The sequence below is a fragment of the Carcharhinus amblyrhynchos genome, chromosome 22, assembly GCF_965287045.1.
Source record: "Carcharhinus amblyrhynchos chromosome 22, sCarAmb.v2.hapA, whole genome shotgun sequence".
Lineage (NCBI taxonomy): Eukaryota > Metazoa > Chordata > Chondrichthyes > Carcharhiniformes > Carcharhinidae > Carcharhinus > Carcharhinus amblyrhynchos.
Window position 1 is genome coordinate 22,778,186 of NC_137345.1, and position 25,701 is coordinate 22,803,886.

The following is a 25,701-nucleotide window of genomic DNA, read 5'->3' on the forward strand; positions in this document are numbered from 1 at the left end:
TGCTCATTCAAAATTTTATATATGACTATCAACACAGGGGCTTTTCTTTGGTTTTGTACACTGTGCCAGCCTAGCGACGTGACCAACTGGGTTGCTGTTGTTCTGTTAAAATTTATTAGTGAGGATATAAGCTGGCGTCATGTAACTCCATTCTGTACCCAATTGCGTTATACCTTATTCATGAGGCTCATAATTGATACTGGATTCTAAAATTAATTAATTTCCAGTGCGAAGATTCTTCATCCAGATCAGCAGAAGAAAGTCTGAATTAAAAGATCGCACGTCGACTTTACTGCAACACAACATGAAAATTCACTACAGCCTACAGAAGAGACCAATGATGCCTCATTCAGTCCAGGGGAATTTGTGGGTCAGAAATCCAACTTATGTGAGAAACTGTTACACATCTGTGGTTCTCCGCTAATCGGTGAACGTGGTCAGAGCGTCAGCCTGCCATCCAATTAACAACAGCGAGCAAGCTCTTGAAACTGGAGAGCCAATAGGAGACATGCCAGCCAAAAGCCGCAGCATTCTGTCATGACGGGTAAGTGAAGGAAAGGGCATCTGAAAAATTGATGTGCCAACTTTCCAACTTCTTCAAATTTGAAGTGGCTTTTGCAACCACACCATGTCTATAAAGAGAAAAGGGGGCAGTGGGGCAATTTCCAGGAGGAATAGCAGGCCTCTCAGCCTACTGGAAATCCTATTGCTTCCCTTCCTCCCCCCAAAACCCCCACTCCCCTCTCCCACTTCCCCCAAATCTCCCCACACCCACCCAAACCTGTCTGCTATCTCTCGACAGCTAAACTGTCAATTGCCATCTGAGGGGACCTGGAGGTCAACAGGAAGTCCCAGTGTACTTGTGCTTCAAGTGGCCATTGTTGATTAGCTCCCTCCATGCCAGCTACAAGCAGGTAGCCCTGCCACGAGCCACCAATCCCCAGCCCTTTGGAAAAAGGGGCTGAGAGATGAGCACTAATTTTAGGATTGTATCCCATCACTTTGGATTCTCCACCAGCTGTAAAGTGCCTGTACCTACCTCATTGAATCTTACTGTAATTTTAAGCTTCTCAGTTAGAACACCTTAGTCTTCTAAACTCAAGGGAACATAAACCATATTTACACAGGTTATCCAGAAAACTTGTGTCTTCGTTCATTAAATCATACTTAATGAAATTTTATTTTGACCCTTAATATGATGCAGACAATTAAAAGCTGCACACTGTATTGACATTGAATTAACAGAGAAATTATTAAAGCAGTCTGTACTAAACAAGAGGAATGGACGTACTTCACTCATGAACTGCAATATGTGAACGCTGATCCTTCAAAGTATTATCAAGTACGCTTCAGAATTCATTTCAGTGACTCATCATCAATTTTGATTATAGACTTAATGAAGACTGATGACTATCTTTCCCTTGACAAATCTATTGACTCTTTAATTTTTTTGAACTTCACCAAGGCCTCTGAACATAATAGTATCCCTCCATTGCCTTCAGGGTGTGTGTCTCTGAATGTATACTTGTCCTATGTTGCCTCTTTAACCTCTCAGACTAATCAGTCACTGGTCTGCCCTTCATTTTGTCGAATACACTCTATAATTTCCAAGCTCCTTCCTCTGACTTCACAGTACCCGCCAGCTTATACCATCAGCAAGTTTGACCAATTAACATGTAGTTTTTTTGAGCCTTTACCATGTATAAGGAATAGTGGTTGATTCAACACTGAATCAATCCCCAATACACTGCTGTCATTCCCCACCAGCCCACTCTAAAGAATAATCATTGTTTTCTATCCTTCAACTTTTTCTTTTCCATTTTTGAATCCATTGTGTGAATCATCACTCATCATCTTTCATGCAGAACTCGTCAAATTGATTTTGAAAGTCTAGGAACATTATGTTGTAACGCTTTCTGCCAGTCAGTCTCGGATGTGACTTCTTCAAAAGAAGCCAAGAAGGTTGCTGGAGCAAGATTTTTCCTAATTGAATTAGGGTGGCACAGTGGCAAGCACTGCTGCCTCACAGTACCAAGGACCTGGGTTCAATTCCCAGCTTGGGTCACTGTCTGTGTGGAATTTGCACATCCACCCCATGACTGCCTGGATTTCTTCCGGGTGCTCCAGTTTCCGCCCATAATACGCAGGCCAGGTGGATTGCCCCTTAGTGTCGGGACCTGGCTAGGGTAAATGCATGGGGTTGTGGGGATAGGGCCTGATGGGATTGAGGTTGGTGCAGACTTGATGGGCCAAATGGCCTCCTTCTGCACTGTAGGATTCTACAATTCTATGGTTCCTAGTCCTAACATGGATTCATAAAAAATAGTTGTGGAAGTGTGCGTAATTAACTCAGTGATGTATTGCCTAATGATGTATTGGCCAGTGCTAAAATTGCAAAACTAGCATCACGACAAGATCCAGAACTGCTCTGCCAACAGATTTCCTTTCAATTTATCTCAACACTAAGGAAAAGTGACGGGGTGGCATGGTAGCACAGTGGTTAGCACCGCTGCTTCACAGCACCAGGGATCTGGGTTTGATTCCCAGCTTGGGTCACTGTCCGTGTGGAGATTGCACATTCTCCCCGTATCTGTGTGGGTTTCCTCCCACAGTGTGAAAGATGTGCTGGTTCGGTGCATTGACCAGAACAGGCGCGGACTGTGGCGAGCGGGTGAATTTCACAGTAACTTCATTGCAGTGTTAATGTAAGCCTTACTTGTGACCAATAAATAAACTTAACTTAAATAGGAGGCAAGATTTCTTTTTACGGCCAACTGTGGATGGATCTGATTATCCAATCAGGAAAAAATACAAGATCTATTTGGCAATATCTGAGTAAATGAAAAGTGGAAACCAGGAGCTAATAAGAATAATAACTTGTTTAAAATAAGGAAAAATTTGACGTTTCATTTTTCTGCTGGGACGTGGCTAGCTGTTGTAAAAGAGTTTAAGTTCTGTCCCTCTATTGCCAGATAACACAAATCTAATTTGGATGGAACTAACTGAAAATTTTTTTTTGCAATGCAAACATGTGTTTTGCTGCTGTGAATGTTGCACTGTGCATAAATTAGCATCAACCCATGAGTCATAATCTCAATTAAATTAGCAGCAACCAACTTCATTGTTACTTAGTCTACATCTAAAAGCAGATTTCTGTACATGGGTTAACAGAGAAACAAGCTTTATCTTGCTTTGCATCAGCACACAAGTCACCAGAACTCTACAATTTATTTTCTGGCTTCCATTCACTCATTTTCTCATCATAATGGCTCAGTTCAGCTTGTTCTTTGAAAAAGGACTGGTTGTCAAGTCAACTGATACATTTGTAAAAGATTTTCAAAATATATGTGCTGGCAAAATGCTACATTTTCAAACGACAGCAATTTACCAAAGTAATATTATTAACTGTAAAACACATCATTGGAAACCAGTGGTGGGCAACCTGCGAGCCGGGGACAACATGCGGCCACATCTGGATTCTGAGTGCAGCCCACAAAACATTTTATTGACTGCTGCCCATGCGCAGGGTTGCCAGTGCCCACGTGTTTTTTTTTCCCCTGTTGCATGAACCATAGTATCCGTAGAGTACAGAATGGGCCTGCATTGATAACAATCCTACCCAGGCTCTATCCCCATAACCCCACATATTTACCCTCAGGGTGGGATTTTCTGGCCGTACTCGCCCGAAGGCTGGAAATCCCACCCGAGATCAACAGACTTTGGTATGGTCCATGTCCCTCCTGCTATTACTCCCATGGTGGACAGGGCAGGAAAATTCCACCCTCAGGGTCAATTTAGCATGGCCATAGCGGTGCGTCAATGTGCGTCAAGGTTTTTCAAGTTACAAATCAATTTCCACGGGAAGAAATTCTCCCTGAAATGTATGAATTAATTTTGATGTGACAGTTCTCGTGAAACAATAACAAAACATGACCTGAACATTCTCAGAGATGCAAACAGACTGAAAGCTCAATAGCTGTCGAATGTATTGTCTACATCAATAATGACTGGAGGAACTGGTTTCTAAAATAGAATACTATTCAGTCACTATTGTGTTTGCCATTAAAGGTTATATATGAGGATCTGCTGGTGTTGGAACTTCTCATACTCAAATCAGCAAAAAGAAATTTATTCATTCTGCTGAAAATTAGAAATAATTTGAATTTCTGTCTAAGACGCAAGGGGTGTTATACTAGCATATTTGTCTAACCTGTTTTCCATGATATACCCAGATTCAAATAGTTTTCCCAAAAGACAAGTATTGTTTGTGGATGCTGGAAAATAGCACAAAAAGGTTGGAAATACTCAAAAGGTCAGGCAGCATTTGTGAAGAGAGAAACAAAAATTGACAGGCTGAATTTTCAATAATCACTGTTGATGACTTTGGAAGAAAGAAAGTGGGGACCAAAAATGGAAGAGAGCAGTTGCGAAGATTTTCCTTCAAAGTGTTTTAAGAAGAGCAGCAGCCAGGGCTGAGGAGGCCAGTTAGGCAGGTAGCCTGACCAGCACAGCAAGGTCGTCAAGAATTGACCCCCAGGCTACAGCGGAGGAGGAATGGTCAACTGAGGGTGAAGCAGGAGGCCAGACAGCCAGCCAGAGCAAGTCTGTCAAGCTCAAGTTGATGTGCAAAGGCCAATGAAGTGTCAGCAGTCATTGAGGGGAACTGTGGAGTGACACAACGCCCAGGCCTGGGATGAGGAGGGCTGGGCAACTGAGGGCGAGCTGCGAAGTAAGATAGCAAGGCAGTCAGTCTCAGCCAGTGGCAAGGTGAGCCAAGGTCGTCACAAAGATTTGACCTCAGGTGAGGCCTGATGCGGGCTGGGTGTTTGAGAGTTGAGCCATACCATAGCCAGGCAACCTGAGCCATCAGCGAGGCTGTGAAGAGAAAGTGTTGAGGAAAAGCTGTATAAATCGCCATGCCAACTGGGAATTAATCAAGAATATCTTTAAAATCTGTTCCTCTTCCACATTCAATTGTTTAAATTCTGTTTTTCCAAGAGAGACCATTTGCTGGTCTGATATAATGGCTGCTGGTCACATGTAGATAATTCCAGCCACCATCCACCATCGCTCTCAAGATTGGCCTTCAGAAAGTCTCTTCTAGGACAAAAAATAGAATCCTACCAGGCACAGGCACTGATATTGGACTTGGACTCACTGGACACTCCACTTTACAGCAGTAACTTATTTGACTTTGAGAGAGGACATATGGAAGTTAATTAAAACTGGGACTCTGAAATATACAGAACGGCAGTGTACGCATCTTGTTGACAGCAGTATTTGCTCCTTCACTGGACTGGCTCATTCTGCCCTGCACCAGCCTGTGCTGCAGTCACATCATCAGCTGACTTTTCCATCTCGTCGCTGATCAGCAAGTTCCAGGTTTGCTTGCCTCAAGAAACACAGATCCCAATACTGACTGACCAACTTTACTGTCATTCCGACATGCAATATACTTGGATTTCAGTTCAGCAATTACATGCGTGTTTTTACAAGTTAAAAAGCACTAAAGCAGTTAAGCTTTAAGCAGTGTATTTTTGTGGTCCGCGCCTTTGCATTCTGAAAGTGGGGTCAGAAGGGCTACGATGTCATTGGAGGTGGGGTGTTATGTCATGGGAAGTAGGGAGACACCACAGAATTGGGGGATGGGGCAGAAATGAAGGTGAGCAGGGTATGTCACAAAGTTTAAGTCTACCACTGCAATCATATCTTACATTTTAGCAGCAACTATTTTGAGTTTTAAACAAGATTTTTAAAGCATTTGTGCTTCATAAATGTGCTAGTGATGTGCTACTTTGAACATTATTTTTAACAGACAGCACTTAGGAACACAAATAACCATTCACAAGTATAATGAGTGCATTGTACTCCTAAAATAACTTGACTACATGTTTTGATCAAAACTTAGTTGCACGTCAGATAGTCCGAAGAAAGTGCTACAGTTCATTAATAAGAGGGAAAGAAACTTCTGGAGTGTATTTTTTTGGTTATAGAATGGACATTGCCTGATGCAATTAAGAACTGATATTGATCAGGAACACTTTAGCACTAAATATAATATGCTGGCGTGACTAGTACTATTGACTGTCAGCTTGCTTAATGTGGGGGCAAAAACATTTGACAATTTAAAAGCAGCTTGCACTTCTTAAATAGGCTGCAGGCAATAGTCACTTAAAGTTCCCCAGCATGGTAAAGGAAAGAGAAGTTTCTCAGACACTGTTTTCGAGTTATTCATGGGGAAAGTTCTGGTGAAGGGTCATCGACCTGAAACATTAACTCTGAATTTTTCCAAAGCAAAGATGTTGCCTGACTCTGAGTATCTCCAGCGTTTTCTGTTGTTAATGGCAGAAAAAGGAATCTCGTGTTCAGGCAAGCCAGTTGGAAGACATCCAGACAAATTCCCCAACAAAGAGGGTGCAGGTGGCACACTGGATATTTGGCAAAATTGGCATAGTTTCTGGTTCCACAAACCTGACCTGGTAGGGAGTGTTCCATAAAGTCGGATTCTCATCCTGATGTGGTGAAGTTCCCTGGGAGTCAGGCCAGGCAACTGTGGAAGGAGTGTTGAGTATGCTGCGTGCAGAGGAGGGCTAGCTGGAAGGTCTGCCTCGCTGCACCGTCACTGGATTAATTTTTTTTATATATAAAGAACAGAAAAACATAAAAACCCTTCAGCCCTTACTCCCCACACCCTCTCACCCCCCCACACACTCCCCATGGTCCGTCATGCCCTCTATACCAACCTATGCCTCTCTGCTTATCCCCCCAAAACTCCTCGTACCCTCCATGCCAACAGATGTCCCCTGCCCTTTATAGCCCTTATGACAACTTAGCACCAACTCAAGGCCCCCACCCAACACCTTTTACCCTTACATATAGCATGTCAATTCACCCAATGTCCACCATGGTCACATTTCAGGACCCATGCGAAGATAAACTAAGGTTCCAAGTGTCTATTGCAGACTTTGTTTTTTTAAAGAAATGTTCATAAAAACACACTTACTTATGTTTGCATCCCTTATGGCAACAAAACATTTACTGAATTCCATAATCGCTTATAAAACCAAACATTAGAATTAACAGTAGCTTGAAGGCTTATATCAACAGAGTGAAATAGCAACTAATCTTTTTGTTAAACTGCAGACAGTTCTTTTCAAAGAGTTAAAGGCCAGGAATTTTAAATACCTTGACAGTTCATCTTAACACTTTTGACAGTTACAGTGAGTTTATCCACTATTTACGTACATTTATAACTACTTATAGGAACCTCAAAGAGCACCTGACCTCTCCCAACGGGGTCTTGGGATCAGATCTAAAGGGGCATGGTATCTCTCCAAAAGGGTACCCTGGCTATGTAATCAGATTCACAAAGTTCAGACCAGTACCTACCAGGTCTAATTTGCACTGCCATGTTTCAGACACCTCTCACACCAAAATCACGCATCCCAGCGGAGGCAGCTCTGATTTCTTCGGGCAGTGGCTTCCTCAAACTGTGCAGGCATGATCCCAACTCAAGCCCATTTTGGTCCCCACAAAAAAAAAGAAAGATGTTGTGTTTGGGGCGGGATGCCAGGCCTCTTCCATCATTTTCACAAAGATAGAGAGGCTCTTTGTAGTTGTGAAAATTCAGGCCCAAATAATAATCTTTCCCTCTTTTCTCAGATGGAGCGAATGGTTCCAGATTCCTCAGCCAGGGGAAATAATTCCCTCCAAAAGGAAATGGTAAAAAGGGAATGCAGTTTTCTTGTTTTTCTAAACCCAAATAAAACTGACAAAATCTACTCACACTGGCACACTCCGTTTATAGATCACTCGGTCATAGAGGAAAAGTTAAGTTGATGAGTACATGGGATTTAATGGGATTGAGAGTTACAGATAGGCCTGGTAGGTATGGATATGATCAGTGCAACTTGTGAGCCGAAGGGCCTGTTTGTGCTGTAGTGTTTAAAAAAAAATTTTTTTAAATGCCTATAAAAATGAATGTAGCAGCTCAACAATCAGGAGATGAAAAATGAGTATTATTAATTAACCCACACAGTCACAAAGAATTATTCTAAGATACTTTGATTACTTTCAAAGACTACACTTGGACTGAGGGTGGCAAGGTAGCACAGCAGGGACCTAGGTTTGATTCCCAGCTTGGGTCACTGTCTGTGCAGAGTCTGCACATTCTCCCTGTGTCTGTGTGGGTTTCTTCCGGGTGTACGGGTTTCCTATGACAGTCCGAAAGAGGTGCTGGTTAGGTGCATTGGCCGTTCTACAATTCTCCCTCTGTGTACCCAAACAGGCGCCAGAATGTGGCGACTAGGGGATTTTCACAGTAACTTTATTGCAGCATTAATGTAAACCTTTTTTTATGAGACTAATAAATAAACTTAAACCTCATTTTGTGGAGTAGGATCTCATCACAACCCGATGGGAAGGTTAACTTGTTATTTCACTTGAAGATTTTAGCTGATGCCCTGACATCACTGCAGAAACATAACCAGGTATTTTGCTAGAGACTTCAATATGTTTTAACATATTAATTGCACACTGGTGATTTCATCAGCTCTACATGCCTGCAATCAGACACCATCTGGCACTTTCCTAGGACTGGGCACTGCAAGAGGAGTGGCGCCAAATGGTGCCACTGCTGATGAATTAGAGGATCATGTGTGGGACAAAAGGTTGTTAATGATACAAAAGAAGTCCGTGACCCAATTCACCTTCTAGAACTCAAGCTTAAAAAAAAGCTGCACTGCAGTACCTGCTGTGCACTTTTAAATTCAGGCTGCTTTTGTTTCATGCTTTATGTCCTTCTGACACAGCATCACAACTCAATCCCTCTCTGAACTATTATAGATAGGCACACAAATTTTGAAAAACGGCCTTGTCGTACACAGTCACTGGGTTACAAGTTAAGAAAATTTTTTTTCCTCTCAAATAATTTTATTATCTTACATTCAAATTAATTTTCTGAATTAAAACTGTGTGTCTAAGTTACATTTCTGAAAATAAGGATTTTCACAGTGACTTTATTGCAGCATTAATGTAAACCTTTTTTATGAGATTAATAAATAAACTTAAACCTCATTTTGTGGAATAGGATCTCATCACAACCTGATGGAAAGGTTAACTTGTTATTTCATTTGAAGATTTTAGCTGATGCCCTGACATCACTGCAGAAACATAACCAGGTATTTTGCGAGAGACTTCAATATGTTTCACATATTAATTGCACACTGGTGATTTCATCAGCTCGACATGAATTTTAGTTAAAAACTCTTAAAGGAGGATATTTTCTGGGAGCAGATGTCTCCGTTGACTTAAATTATGTGGTGGCAAAAATGAAACACAGCACTTCCAACTATGTATAAATTCTCACTGACTTCAAGGAAATAGCAAGGAGAATATTGTTTTACTGTTTCAAAAAAATCAAATAGCACTGGCAGGATCAATTGGCTCCTAAACATTTATTTTATTGATCACTCTTTCATACAGGAGACGTTAAGTTTCAATGCCTATTATTCACGCCAGTTATCTACATTTATTAAAATTTTTAAAAACTTGTATCTACATAAGAATGGCAGCATGTTGGCACTTTGGTTAGCACTGCTGCCTCACAGTGCCAGGGACCCAGGTTCAATCCCCACCTTGGGCCACTGTATTGTGGAGTCTGCATGTTCTCCCTGTGTCTGTGTGGGTTTCCTCCAGGCACTCCGATTTCCTCCAACAGTCTGAAAGATGTGCTGGTTAGCATTGGCCATGCTAAATTCTCCCTCAGTGTACCCAAATGGGCCGGAGTGTGACGACTAGGGGATTTTCACAGCAACTTCATTGTAGTGTTAATATAAGCCTAGTTGTGACACTAATAAATAAACTTAAACCTGCCACCCACCCACATCCCCACGCCCACCTGCTACCTCGCCCAACTACCATCCCACATTCCTGCCACAATCCCACACGCCCACATGTGACACTAATAAATATACTTTAAAACACTTTAAAAAAAGAAATAGGAACAGGCAAAGACCATCTGGCCAGTGAGCCTGCTCCACCATTTGGTGCAATCATGGCTGATCTTGGGTCTCAACTCCACTTTCCCACCTATTCCCCACACCCCGCGATTCCTTGAGACATCCATAACCTGCCTAACTGAGCCTTAAAAGTGAGGGAGGTAAGAGCGGGGTTGCACTTTTCTGGGAAAGGGTGAACAATATTAAGGGCTGGAGTAGCGAAATCCATTCACATCTCTCAGTGGAGAAATTTCTCCCCATATTAGTCCTAAATGATTGTACACTTATCCAGAAACTGTGTCCCCCCCCCGTTCTAGATTCCCAGCCCACCAAAGGTGCCCAGATCTTTTGGTTAGTGGCAGAGCAAGTGCGTCCAACACTCAGGTGATTAAAGTACCCATTTCTCATTTTACGCTGGATCTTTGCACCACCTGGTCTTAGCTCCAGGTTGAAGAAGGGATGAACATTGTCAAAAGGCCAAGTTGGATCGTAAGTCCAATTGAGCCATGCCTCTTTTTGTCATGAACTGAAGACATGTCCCTTAAAGTCTTTCTTCAGTTCACTGAATTGCACTGCTCCTTAAATGGACCCGTCAGCCTCAGAAACCACACAGCCACATCCCTCTGAGAAGGTTCAGCCCTCTCCCCCCCCACTGACAGTGCTAATACCCTTAATGCACTCAACAAGGTTCGACCCTTTTCACCCTCGACAGTGTTCATCCCACTTCCTCACCCCCAGCAGTTTACACCCCCATTCCATCTCATTCTCCCACCCCATCCTGAAAAATGCTCACTCCCTCTCCCCAGCACACCCACACAATACTGATTCTTCTGACATTGGTCGATAGACAAATCTTTGCCAGGACACTGGTGGAATTTGCATTCTCCTCTTGAAGTGGCACCACATCAACAGGCAAATAGGACAAGTGTCTCAAAATCTCACTGAAAAGAAAGCATCTCTGACAATGCAACACAACGCACTATTTGCACTGAAGTGCACCTCTAAATTGTACCTAAATTCTGGAGTGGGTATTGCACCTTCAACTCAACGGCATGCTGGCACAGTGGTTAGCACTGCTGCCTCACAGCACCAGAGACCCAGTTCTATTCCTGGCTTGGGTCACTTTCTGTGCGGAGTCTACAAATTCTCCCCGTCTCTGCGTGGGTTTCCTCCAGGTGCAACGGTTTCCTCCCACAGTCCGAAAGATGTGTTGGTTAGGTGCATTGGCCATGCTACAATTTTCCTTTAGTGTACCCAAACAGGCGCCAGAGCGTGGCGACCAGGAGATTTTCACAGTAGCCTCGTTGCACTGTTAATGTAAGATGACTTGTGACACTAATAAATAAACTAAATGTTAATCTAATTCAGGAGCTAGTGCTGTAGGTGAAGACAAATTAAAAATTAATCTGAAATATTTGTCAAAGTATACTTAAATTAAACTATCATTTTATGCCATGAGATCATACTCCAGATTCATCTCCAATAAGAATTTACATTAAAGTCAGTATATCAACCAAATGCAAAGTTGCTGGGGGAAGGAATTCAAATTGTGGGGACAAAGTCAGCAGAGCTGCCGTGCCAACTTGCAGCCAGAGCCAAATTCAGCTTCTGACTTTATTTAAATGCTGCCGACAAGCTGTCGGTGTCTAAGGTGCACTCGGTTGGGGTGGATGGGATATTAGCTGGATTTCAAGTGGTGGTAGTATAGTAAAGAGCGATTCATCAAGGTCCTGTTGGTCAGGGTGTAGCAGTAAAACCACACTTCCACAACTGTGTTCCATTCTCATCACCATGCCACCAAACGATATGTGTTCTTTGATGAGAATGCAGGAAACATTTAGGAGGTTAAATTCACATAAAGGATGAGCTCGTAGGAATGACCCATCAAAAATCGAGTCTAGAAAGAGGGGTAGGGGATTGGCAACTCAGTGCCGAGAAGGTAAAGTAGAATAACAGTGTAAATATAATAATAGGGTCTGGAGACATAAAATTAGAGCTGCACAGAATAAATTTTACACAAATTTTAGAAAGATATGTTCTATTCACCTTTCTTCCCAATGCTGTGTCTTCAAGTCCCAATCCTGGGTATTAGCCCATTCTCTGGATTAACCTTTCAGTACTGAGAGTATTGCATTGTCAAAGATGCCATCTTTTCAGATGTAATGTTGAATTTACACCTCTTTTGTCCAGGTTGCCGCAAGATCCCAGGGCATTTTGCAAAGAAAGTAATGGACAATATTACCCTTCGCCTGACAGCGTCAAAACAGATCAATTGGTCATTTATCTCTGCTGTTTGTGGAACCCTGCTGTACACAAATCTGCTCCCATGTTGACTAACATGACAACTAGGGCTACACTTGAATACATTGGCTGTGATGCTGGTGGAATGCCATGAGCAACTTGATAAATGCAGTCTCTTTTTCACTCAGAGTGATTTTTTTAAATTAAGAAATAATTAAGACAAAACAGCAGAAGCAAAAGCACAATAACAATTTTGGATTAGAAATGTCAATTCAGTTACTGCTTTCATAGATGCCACCAGACCTGCTGAACTTTTCCAACATTTTCTGTTTATATTGCTGAAACCTTTGGCTGGTTCATGGTGCTGATACTTGTTACAATGTGACGGCTGAGATGTTTTGTGGGCATCCTAGTGAAGGGCCAAATAGCTGGCGTGTACTCTTTTCATGTTCTTACATTCAGTAACTGCACATTTGTAACAGCAATAAATAATGAATATGATGTTTTGGAAACAAATACATCACCATGCTCAGCCCAATGATGACTTCCCCTTAGTTAAAGGGTCAATGACGAGGAGACACAGGTTCAAGCTGAGGGGCAGGAGATTTATGGGGCACGTGAGGAATATCTTACTTAACCGGAAGGTGATGATGGTCTGGAACGTGCAACCTCAGAGGGTGGTAGAGGTGAGTTGTCTTATGCCTTTTAAAGAGTCCCCTGGGTGAGAATTTGGCACGTCATAACATTCAAGGCTATGGACCAAGTGCTGGTAAATGGGATTGGGTGTAGTCATGCTGTTTGTCTGAAAGGCCCCTTGTGCATTGTATGATTCTATGATTCTTTCACCCATCCTTGTTCCCATGCCTTATGCTTTAAATCATTGATCTGACACATTTCAACAGCAGTTCTTTCTGTATACAGTCTTTCCTCACAGCAACACCCTGAATGGTGACCAAACGGTCTGTGGGGAGAACTTCCCATCTGTAATGTCACTGGAGAATTTAAGTTTGTTTTAGTAAATACTGCATTCATTAAATGTGAAGCTTCAGCACAAGCTAATTTTGGCCCGTGACTTAATACTTGATTGGTCAGTCTAACTTTAGGATCCTTATAATAAGAAATCCTCTGGTTCATCAGGTTAGGTGGAATTAAAAGGCAAATGGTGACATGACAGTGTTGTAACCAATATTTGATTCAATCCTCCAGTACAGCAGAACTTTATTACATCACTGATCAGAAATATTAAACCCATAAATTCTGGCAATAAACAGAAACCAAGAAAGAGTTCACAAGTTTTTCTTTGTACCAACTGAGATTACATAGCCAAATTGATGCAATTTCTCCAATAAATTATGCCATGCATTTTGGTGAAGAAGAAAGATGTGCATTTTTAAACAGTGCTTCTCACAATTTCAGGACATCCCAAAGTGTTAGTCGTTGGAGTACTTTGAGCTGTAGTCACTAATTTGTGCAAAGCAAGATTCCACAAACAACAATGAGATAATCTATTTTTAAATGCTGATTCTATTAGAATCCCTATGGTGTGGAAGCAGGCTATTCAGCCCATCAATTTCTATCCCCACATATTTACCTGCTAATCCCCCTGACACTAAGGGGCTATTTAGCATGACCATATCACTTCACATGGAAGTCTTTGGATTGTGGGAGGAAACCGGAGCACCCGGAGGAAAATTACACAGATCATGGGGAAAAGGTGCAAACTCCACATAAACAGTCACACAAGGCAGTAACTGAACCTGGGTCCCTGGCACTGTGAGGCAGGAATGCTAACCACTGTGCCACCTTGCTGCCCCCGATGGTTGAATGATAAATATCATACAGGGCATCAGAACACTCTTCTCCAAACAGTACTTGAATTGGGATTTGAACCCACAATCTGACAATGCAAGAATTGGAAATAATATCGTGTGAGAGGCATGGTGCCTCAGCGATTAGCACTGCTGCTTTGCAGTGTCAGGAACAGAGGTTTGATTCCTGGCTTGGGTGATTGTGTGTGTGGAGTTTGCACATTCTCTCCGTGCCTGTGTGGGTTTTCTCTGGGTGCTCCGGTTTCCTCTCACAGTCCAAAGGTGTGCGAGATAGGTGAATTAGCCATGCTAAATTGCCCCTTAATGTCAGGGGGACTAGCTAGGGTAAATGAATGGGGTTGTGGGGATAGTGCCTAGGTGGGATCGGTGCAGACTCGATGGGCCAAGTGGCCTCCTTCTGCACTGTAGAATTCTATGATTCTAAACCTACCGAGTCACAGCTGAGACCTAAAGGAGTTAAACCAGTTCAGAACATTGCTGACTTACCCAAGTAAAGACATTCACATTACAACATTCAGCTCATGAAATTTATTTTTATGTGCTACAAACTACATAACTTCTGCCATTCTAAAGAACATGTATTGATCACGATTGCATTGACTAGAAACTGTGAATTTAAAAAGTCCCAATCACTTCATTTTCTCACAAGTCCACCTGGATCACACACCACAGGACTCTGCCAACGATGCTGTTATCTAACAGGCGGAAGGTGCACCACAATGACATCAAGATTGCTCCTGAGAATAAGCCCACCTGCTTTCACATCATGATGTAGCAGAATTAAAAGCAATACTTCAGTTGCAGGTAATTTTTTACGATAGTCTGCTCTGCACTGCCCATTCCATCTTCATCATTAAGACACTAATATGCCTTTTCCCTCCACCCAGGTTTACTTTCAGTTTATCACAAGAATATAAACATACCTAATAAGTTGAGAACTACATTTTTAGTAATTGGTTGTCATTGATGTACTACTGTAATATAAATACAGTAATGATAAAAGCAAATCTGCCCTTGTGTAAACTGATTACATATTTGTTTTGTAAACATTCGGGGATTTTTTTTGTAATCACTCCTCTCCCAGATACAGATAAACTTATCACACACCGTGACAGTACAAAAATTTGGTTTAAAGTCAACAAAAGGCCTACATCCTTCCTGAAACTGAATGTTACTGACACTTCCTGATTCTTCGCTTAGCAGTTTTGAACAGCGATGGTAGGAAGTGGTGCCTTTTTCATTGAATTTATTAATGCTAAAGTATGAAAAAAGGGGCATTCAACCAATTACATCTAAGAAATTAATTTAATTGTAAAAATCAATCGATTTGATCCAAGCCAGTTGATTGAGATTGAGTTTTGTTTTGAAGTAAAATAACTCAGTTAACGTTTATAAGAGAATCTCTTAGTCTTGATTCGCTCACAACTCCCTTAACCTATACAGCCACCTTGAACTTTAGCTCTTTTCATTGGCTATCTTCCTTTGCTACTAAACACCTACAAATCCAAGGTGACATTCTTCACACTGTTTTATCATTACTTTCAGGTGTATACTATTGTTTCAGATCAATTTGCTTCAAGAAGTCATTTCCTTTTGACGTACCTCTTCTATACTTTGCCACCTACTAAGATTTTTGTCAGTAATTACAATTTCACATTTTCTGTGTGTAATGTACTACTGTTACCAAGGAAGTAATGTATGAACAGATTTTTTTTTTATTAGAGACAGATATAAAGTAAGAAATCCCTAACTATGTTTCATCCCATATCCACAAATCCCAAGAGGAAAAACTACATGAATTGGAAAGCCTTTGTTTCAAATTAAAATTCCATCTTCAGCAACTGCAACAATTTATTCAGAAATGAAGAATCTTATACTATTCTCTTGCTATATTGGTGCAATCATTCAATAATAAATGTGAATGTGATTACCCTGCTGATGGTTTAAATGCTGACACCTTTTTTTGTACTTTTCAGTACTTTATTTCTAATCAAAAAAGCAAATTCAAATTAATTCCAATTATGGTCCCCACGAGTGACATATCAGACCCAAGCTGACAAGACAAAACTTCACGTCCCATTATGACCTCAATCAAACAAGATCCAAGCTGACAGGATGGGGCATTGCACCCGCTCCCGGGCTTGATCTAATATTTTAGGTGGAATTTTCCCATCCCACCTGCCACAGGAATCATGGTGGGTGGGGGACACAGACCATGCAAAGGTCCATTGACCTTGGATGGGATTTTCCAGCCTTGGGGCGAGTGTGGCTGGAAAATCTTGCCCTTTATATGAGTCAAAATGCCAAGATGGCTTTAAAAAATTGCATCAGGTAAAGCCCAGGTTTTACTCATTGGCTTACCCTGCTCCTTTATTCTACCCTAGCATAGGAAAACCACGATGGCTAGCATCAGCAGACCCCAAGTGCTAGCTTTGTTCCCTGGCTGATTATGGTTTAACCCCTGCCAAGTAAGTATCTTCTAACATCAAGAAGGGCATTCATTTTTTTCCCCAATCAATAACTGGAACAAAATTAGAACAAGCTTCAGTAGGGTCAACGGTTGTGTTCAGGATTTCCAATCCAATTTATTTCAGTGACACCAAACAAATAACAATTATTTACAAACATGTAAATCAACTGAATATTTTTGATCCCTGGGATTGATTCCTTTAGAAGAGTCCTATTGTTTTGTGAGACCTGTGCTTGAAGTCAAACCAGGAGTAAATTGTTAACAAAAGCAGCTTGTGGCAGTTAAGCTGAAGCTGATTTATTATTATGTGACATGAACTGTATTTTCCACTTATCTGTGGTGACAGATGATTTGTAAATCGCCCATTCGGTGCGCAAGATTAAATTTAAAATCATTTTCTGAAATGTATGAATGACCTTCACAATTGGGAGAAAACCAAAAAAGTCACAGAACAAAATGACATTCTCTGGATTCCACTGACTGTCATCGTACCTTATTGTCTCTCTCCCCCTCATCACCACACCAACACCTCCCCTCCCCCCCTTTCTTTTTTTTGGTCTTGTGTCTCTTAATATTGCCTGTACATAACAGAACTTTAATTGACACTTTCCCGATCAAAATGTCCCAGCCTCTTACACACACTCTTTGTTCTCATTCTCCATCGCTCTCATAGACGATTTCATGGTGTCTTTCAAATTATTGCTGTAAGTCAGAATCTATTAAAAGGAGCAGCATAATGATCATTATGAAACACCAATAACATATTTCATTTCAAGCACATCTATTTCCAAATGATCTATTGCTGGTAAATCAGCACTGTAAAACTGTCATTCTCACCATTTTGGAGGAAGGGAGGGGGGAGGTGGAAGTAGAAAGGTATCAAAAAAGCATTGTGTTATCCTATTGATGTTACATTGTCCTAATATGGTTAGCAAACACCCTTTACAGCTCACTTGAGTCAGTTATTATGTTATAGCTATGAAAACTAAACAGCAAAATATTTCCCCCCCCACAACCATATTGTTTCCAATGCCCATGTAATAATACCAATCATTCACCATTTTAACTCCTCCAACGACAGAAACTCACTTTGATGAATAAAGACTGAATAGTGAAACTGAAATTTTAAAAAAATGATCTGTGAAGAAGTGTCAAATATGCCACAATATCATGGGTGGTGTCATTTATTGCAGTTCCCAAATAGGATGGGGGGGGAAAAAAAAGATTATTTATAGTTCCCCCTCCACCAGTCAATTATTGTGATAAGGGTCCATTGTCCCCCAAATATTAAATGCAGAACATGAAGCCAACCAAATGGAGAAATAAACTACCCAAGCAAGAACTGAATGCCAGTCAACATAAAAGCAAGTCAGAATGATACAATCCATTCACAATTTATTTTAAAATGCAGAATCAATTAAGTTCCCATCAAGCAAGGCAACAAGAGCACCCACACAATGGCTTCCCTGATTGCCCTTACTCCTGGCACCGACTCAAGCACTGTAATAAATAAGGAGCTGTCTTACCTTAAAGCGACTTTGACACTACAGCCGTCTTGATGGGTCGCCATTATCTCGGTGCGCTCTCCAACCCTCATCCAGCGAAGGGAAAATCGCGCCGACCTACTTGAACGCCGGTGGGGTGGATGGGGTGGGTTTTAAGGGGACGGATAAACGCCAGTGTCTTCACCACCCAAACTGAAGCGTGCCATCCCGCGGCTAGCGGGCTCGGGGCGGTAGCGACATGCTCGCCTTTGCAACATCCTGCGCTACATTGTAGTCGCGGGCAATCCGCAATGCAACATCTAAAAGTCAGCCTCTCAGCAAGAGTGCTGATTGCCGGGCAACCCAACCTGCTGGCTGGGCGGGGTCCACACAAGAGCGACGTCTCCTCCCACCAATCACACACCCCAGACTTACCAATGGGCGGCTCATTGGCCAACCAGAATTAGAAAAGAAAGGCATCAAACTAGTCTGCACCCCCCCCCGCCCCCCCCAAAGGGGAAGGCTGTCAGCTCAGTGTTGCTCAATTTTCAAGTCCACTCTCTGATCAGTATACTGGGCAGCTTGGTGGCATGGTGGTTAGTACTGTTGCCTTACAGCGCCAGGGACCTGAGTTCAATTCCTGGCTTGGGTCACTGTCTGTGTGGAGTCTGCACGTTCTCCCCATCGCTGTGTGGGTTTCCTCTGCTTTCCTCCTACTCTGAAAGATGGGCTGGTTGGGTGCATTGGCCATACTAATTTCTCACTCAGTGGATCTGAACAGGCATCAGAGTGGGGCAACTGGGGGAATTTTCACAGTAACTTCATTGCACTGTTAATGTGAACCTACTTGTGACACTAATAAGTAAGCTTAAACTTAGATATTTTCTGTTGTCTAGACCCTAGCTATGACTTTAACACTACATTCTGCACCCTCTTCTTTATGGTATGCTTTGTATAACGTGAAAGAAATAATTTTTTTTCACTGCATATGCTTTATACTATATACTTTTTATTGTATACTAATACATATGACAATAATATATCAAATCAAATTATCTTTCTTAAAACAACATATGCATTTAAACCAACAGCTTACTTTATAAAGGCTACCCATGCCAAAAAGCATGATGTAGACAGGGTAATTGTCCAAGGGATCAGTGCCAAGAAATCACTCATTCATTCTTTTGTAACTGGGGACCAAGAATGTCTTCCAGGCACGTATACATTTGAAACCCTCAATGCTGGAAAGTGAACAGCAATTTCACTCTCGCCAAGAAGTACCCATTGGAGTCAATTAAAAATGAGGAAACAGTGCTAATGGACCTACCTCTTAAAGTGCATGTAGTTTTGTAGAGCCCTTAACCTAGACCTTCAGAATGAGAGAAAGGTGAAAAGTGCACAGTTACAAAACATCGTCAAAAAGTCCAGTGACCCTTTACTTCAGCATGTCAGCTACGACTCTCACCAATTTTTTCAGATGTGCCATAGAAAGCATCCTTTCCAGATGTATCACAGCTTGGTATGGCTCCTAATCTGACCAAGACCACAAGGAACTACAAAGGGTTATGAACATAGCCCAGTCCATCACACAAACCAGCCTCCCACCCCTTGACTCCGTCAACACTTCCCGCTGTCTTGGAAAAGCAGCCAGCATTATCACCATGTACTCCAGACATATTCTCTTTCACCTTCTTCTGTCGGGAAAAAGGTACAAAAGTCTGAGATCACGTACCAACTGACTCAAGAACTGCTTCTTCCCTACTGCCATCAGACTTCTGAATGGACATACCTTATATTAAGTTGATCTTTCTCTACACCCTTGCTACAACTATGTAACACTACATTCTGCACTCTCTCCTTTCCTTTTCCCCTATGTATTCTACGAATGGTATGCTTTCTGTATAGCACACAAAAACAATACATTATACTGCATATTAATACAGGTGCAGCAGGTGGTCAGGAAGGCGAATGGGATTCTGGCCTTCATAGCGAGGGGGATTGAATATAAGAGTAGGGAGGTATTGCTGCAACTGTACAGGGCACTGGTGAGGCTGCAGCTGGAGTACTGTGTGCAGTTTTGGTCGCCGCACTTGCACAAGGATATTTTGGCCTTGGAGGGAGTGCAGAGGAGGTTTACTAGGCTGATACCGGAGTTGAGGGGGTTGAACTATGAGGAGAGGCTGAATAAGCTAGGCTTGTACTCATTAGAGTTTAGAAGAATGAGGGGAGATCTCATTGAGACATATAAGATGATGAATGGGATGGATAGGATAGAGGTGGAGAGGCTCTTCCCGCTCAGAAAAGACAGTAGGACTAGAGGGCACAGCCTCAAGATAAAGGGGGGGGGACAGTTTAGAACGGAGTTGAGGAGGAACTTCTTCACTCAAAGGGTGGTGAATCTCTGGAATTCTCTGCCCGTTGAAGTGGTGGAGGCTGCCTCAATAAATATATTTAAGACGCGGGTTGATAGGTTTTTGATAGGCAAGGGGATTAAGGGTTATGGGGAGAGGGCGGGCATGTGGAACTGAGACACAACAGATCAGCCATGATCTTATTGAATGGCGGGGCAGGCTCGAAGGGCTAGATGGCCTACTCCTGCTCCTACTTCTTATGTTCTTATGTGATAATAAATCAAATCAAATTAAACCTCAAGTTAACTCTTGGGAGACAAAAGTGCTTCAGTTATGGTGAGTCTTGGTCAGAGCTAAGCTTGAGTCTTTTTACAGTTTCTTCTATTTTAATTGATGCTGCCATGATGCTGGTTGATTCCCCTTATCCATCTCCTATTCTTCTTCTAATCTCCACTGGATGGTAACCATGCCCATTGCTCATAGAATCCCAGCATTGTTTGCAGGATCCACCCTAGCTTGCATGCCATTTCTATTTATATGAACCATCATCTTGATTTGGCAGATGGTTTTACAACCAGATGTCCTCTCTGTTGGTAACCCTCCCCATTTATCTGGGTTTCAGACTGGCACAATGTGCTCACTAGTTTGCCTGTGCCAGTGGTTGTGTTAGAGATCACCTCAAGTCCTACATTCAATTATGGGCACTGAACATCAAAAAAGATATAACAACAGATTGTTTTTTATTCATTTGTGGGACATGGGCGTTGCTGGCTGGTCAGCATTTATTGTCCATCCCCAGGTGCCCTTGTAAGACAGTTGAGAATCAACCACATTATTGTGGGTCTGGAGTCACATGTTGGCCAGACCAGGTCACAGTGGTAGATTTCCTTCCCTAAAGGGCATAGTGAATCAGATGGGTTTTTCTGACAATTGACAATGGTTTTGCAGTCATCGGTAGATTCTTAATTTGAGATTCTTAAATCAATGCAAATTCCACTACCTGTGTGGTGGGATTCGAACCCGGATCCCCAGAACATTAGCAAAGTTTCTGGATTAATAGTGTAGCACTAATACCATTAGGCCAGCGCCTCCCTCTGAACTGTGTTGTTTTGATGAAAGATCATCAATCAGACACATTAGGTAGAATTTAATTGATTTGGCAAAATTTTGGGGGGGACGGGTTTGCTTGGAGAATCAGGTGCGGGTACCATATCTCATCAGTAGAACTGTTGTCAATTAACTTGCGGTCAAGAGGGACCTGAATTAGGAATGCTGTCCACTGGTGGCTAGAAATCAATTGTGCTCATGAAGGAACCCTTCAATACTAAATATCCCTGAGTCCATAGGAATTTAGTGGTGATTCAGTTATTAAATGCAACACATACAGCTCTCCCATATCTTCCAAAGTCTGCCCAGAAAATCCTATCAGGTTTCATGGGGAAGACATCCCTCACTGACAGGCATTGAGTGTGAGATTGAGGAACCTGATATTAGGAATTTGGGATGAAGGTGAGTGTGGGGGGAGTGCTGATAACCACCCTCTGCCCTTGCCTCTGATTCTCCAGCTTCTTTCTCACTGGTGACCCGGTGACCCTCTCTCTCTGACCCCATTCCACACACACTCACCTGTGTGCAGGGATCCATCAATGATCCCCACACACCACAGTTGTCAATCAAGCAATATTTTCTCTGGGGCTGAGGAGTTTTAGCATTCTAATGGGTGCCTGGTCTCTCACCCAACCTTCATTATGCATTTTTGGCTGAGATCCAGATGTTCATTAGAATGATAGATGGTTGAAGCATCCTAGTAAAAAGGAGGTTTTTTATAGAAAGTAGAAAGTAATCAGTGAATGACTGTTGAAAAACCTTTAATTACACATCCTATTGTCTTTATTGGGTTCATTAGTTCTATACAGTGTATTGTGGATGAATGGGCACTCAAGTGTTATAGATTTGCAGGGGAGGCATGATAGGCAGGAGTGGCAAGGGGAGCACATCTTGGTATGGGCAGCATGAGAGGCCATTAGAGTAGTTCAGTACAGGTTGGTATGAGTGACATGATTTGATTTTGATTTGACTTATTATTGTCACACATATTAGTATATCGTGAAAAGTGTTATTTCTGGCACGCTATACAGAAAAGAAAAGAAGAAAACGAAACAGTGCAAAATGTAATGTTACAGTCATAGCTAGAATGTAGAGAAAGATCAACTTAATATAAGGTAGGTCCATTTAAAAATCTGATGGCAGCAGGGAAGAAGCTGTTCTTGAGTCACTGGTACGTGAACTCAGACTTTTGTATCTTTTTTCCAACGGGAGAAGGCGTAAGAGAGAATGTCCGGCATGCATGGGGTCCTTAATTATGTTAGCTACTTCGCTGGTGCAGTGGGAAATGCAGACAGAGTCAACGTATGGGAGGAGGACTTTTTGAACGCACCTGCTAAAGGTTCCCTCATGTAGACTTACAAATTCGCTGAGGTGTCGTGGACCATTGTTCTTAAGCTGTTCCAACTCCAGGAAAAGTGCTGAGTACTAGGGCATGTCTATCCTCACAATGGGGCTAGCCAGGTTGGGAGTGCATGGGGTGGGCTCATGACCCAAACAATCCTGGACTCTTAAATGGAACTCCCAATAATCAGAAACCCCAGGATTGGGATTAGGGAGCCTGGAATCAGAATCCAATTTTAAAGGACTCCCAAGTCATCCCAACTTGCTAAAAATGCAGTCCATTGTATGAGACTGGGTCACATTGAGTTCAGGCTGGGTATGGGTGGCAGGTTTGCATCCTTAGAGAAGACTTAAGAGCCAATGTTTGGTTCACAAGGTGATACGAAATAGCAGCAGGAGTAGGCCATTAAATTATAAATACTGTGGCTACCAGAGCAGGTCAAAAGCACGGAATCCTGCTGTGAATAACTCCTGATTCCCCAAAGCCTGACTGCCATTGACAAGGCATAACTCAGGAGTGTGATGGAATACTATCCACTTGCCTGGATCAGTGCTGTGCCAACAATACTCAAGAAGCTTGATACCATTCAGGACAAAACAGCTTACTTAATTGCTATCTCTTTCACAAACATTCAATCCTTCCATCACCAACGAACGATGATAGCAATGTATATAACCTGCAGATGCACTATAGGAAATGACCAAGATTCCTTCGGCAGCAGCTTCCAAATCCATGACCACTATCATCTGGAAGGACAAGAGCAGCAGAAACATGGAAATACCACCACCTGGAGGTTCCTCTCTCACCCACTCATCATCCTGACTTGGAAATATGTCATTGTTCCTTCACTGTCACTGGGTCAAAATCTTGGAATTCCCTCCCTAACAGCACTATGGGTGCACCTACACCTCAGTAGTGCAGCAGTCCAAGAAGGCAACTGGCCTAGCTCGTGACGCCCCCTTCCTGTAAATGAATTTTAAAATGCTCTTCAAGCTGCTCCGCCACCACTCAATGAGATCATGGGTGATCTTCTATTTTGACACAATTCTCTTGCACTATCTTAGTACCCACTGATGTTTTTAATATGTAGAAATCTATCGATGTCAGTCTTAAACGTACTCAGTGATTGAGCCTCGGCAGCCATCTGGGCAAAGAATTTCAAAGATAGTAAACTTAAGCTCCAGCCATATATTGTAAAATTGGTTTTTCTAAGAGCTTGGGCTCCATATCATTTTGATGGAAACTGCTATGCTACATCCTCAATGACTTAGTAGGGCACTTAAAGCATAATGATGAGTTTCTACACGTGTCAAATGACAGGTAGTTAAAAATTACAAAAATTTGTAGCAAATTTGTATTTTTGTTTAAAGTGGGCAGAAAGAGCTGTGCACAATATCAATATAGACAAGTAACAGATCTCTCTGAATGTAATCAACACCACCATTTAAGTGGGTAAACATTTAATTATGAAGATGATGCTCATTTAACTTAGCCATTTGTTTATTTGTTCAATGGGATTATATGCATCAAAGATGAAGAGAAATATACACAAGAAAACTTACTTTAATAATAGGAATCAAGTCCATATCAGCAGGCTACACATCCCATTCCAGTGAATGATAAAGAATTGATGAAATTACCTAACCTTCATGATTCAAAGAACTCACACAGTTAGCAAAACATGTGAATGCGTATTTGCAGATAACTTGCACATGAGCTAGCCTGCATCTTTATATAATCAATATAGAAAAGCATCTTTGTAATATCTGTTTTGATTTACGTTCATTTCCATGTGTGTATTTGGGTTTACTAAGTTAAGAAGCAAGGCTTGTTTAATCCATATGATTTAATATGCTAAATACTTTGGTTGACTTTATTTTGTATAGGCGAAGAGGCGACGAAGAGTTATGGTGGCACTGCTGCCTCACAGTACCAGGGAACCTGGGTTGATCCTGGCTTGGGTCACTGTCAGTATGGAGTTTGCATGTTGTCCCCGTGTCAGCATGGGTTTTCTCCAGGTGCTCTGGTTTCCTCCCACAGTCCATTAAACGTGCTGGTTAGGGGCATAGACCATGTAAATTCTCCCTCAGTGTACCCAAACAGGTGCTGGAGTGTGGCATTGCAGTGCTAACGCAAGCCTACTTGTGACAATAATTGATAAATAAATAAATAAATTGCTGTCTCACAGTGTCAGGGACCTGGGTTCAATTCCAGCTTCAGGTGAACCTCTGTGTGGAGTTTGCATATTCTCCTATGTTGGCATGGGTTTCCTCCGGGTGCCCTGGTTTCCTCCCACTGTAAAGATTCTATGATAAGAGCTGGAATTTTTCAGAAAGCTTACTCAGAATTCTGAATATTTCCTTTTGCCCTGTGCTCCTTGAAAGCCATGATGTGGAGATGCTGGCATTGGACTGGGGTAAGCATGGTAAGAAGTCTCACATTACCAGGTTAAATGGATTTATTTGGTAGCACAGTCACAAGGTTTCAGAGTGCTGCTCTTTCACCAGGTGAGTGGGAGAGTGAGTTTGTGTCTTTATATGCCCTGTCTGTGAACTGAACTCCCACTCACCTGATGAAGGAGCTCTGAAAGCTTGTGGCTTGTGCTACCAAATAAACCTGTTGGACTTTAACCTGATGTCATGAGACTTCTTACTACACTCGTTGAAAGCTACAGTAATGGTGAATTGTAATAAGTTTTAGCAATATTCCATATCATAAGCATTAATATACATCTTCATAAATTTTCTAAAGAATTAGAATCAGACAATTGATTCTGCCTGAAAAGTACTGATATCTTCTGTTTTGTACCTTCCCCTATTGACTGAGCTTCAGCTAATTAGTTTAGCTCCATTCAGGAAATATTAATTTGAGACAGGCTT

General features: G+C 42.0%; 1 protein-coding gene across 4 annotated transcripts in view; it reads right to left on the reverse strand.

The window, feature by feature from the left end:
- Window positions 1-18,343, reverse strand: part of kif21b (kinesin family member 21B) — a 159,092-nt gene extending 140,749 nt beyond the window's left edge. For all 4 annotated transcript variants that reach the window (XM_080210033.1, XM_080210034.1, XM_080210035.1 and 1 more), the window contains exon 1: window positions 18,065-18,343. In XM_080210033.1, coding sequence (XP_080066159.1) covers window positions 18,065-18,135 — 71 coding nt within the window. In that variant the 5' untranslated portion in view covers window positions 18,136-18,343. The remainder of the gene's footprint in view (window positions 1-18,064) is intronic.
- Between the last annotated feature and the right edge of the window lie 7,358 nt (window positions 18,344-25,701).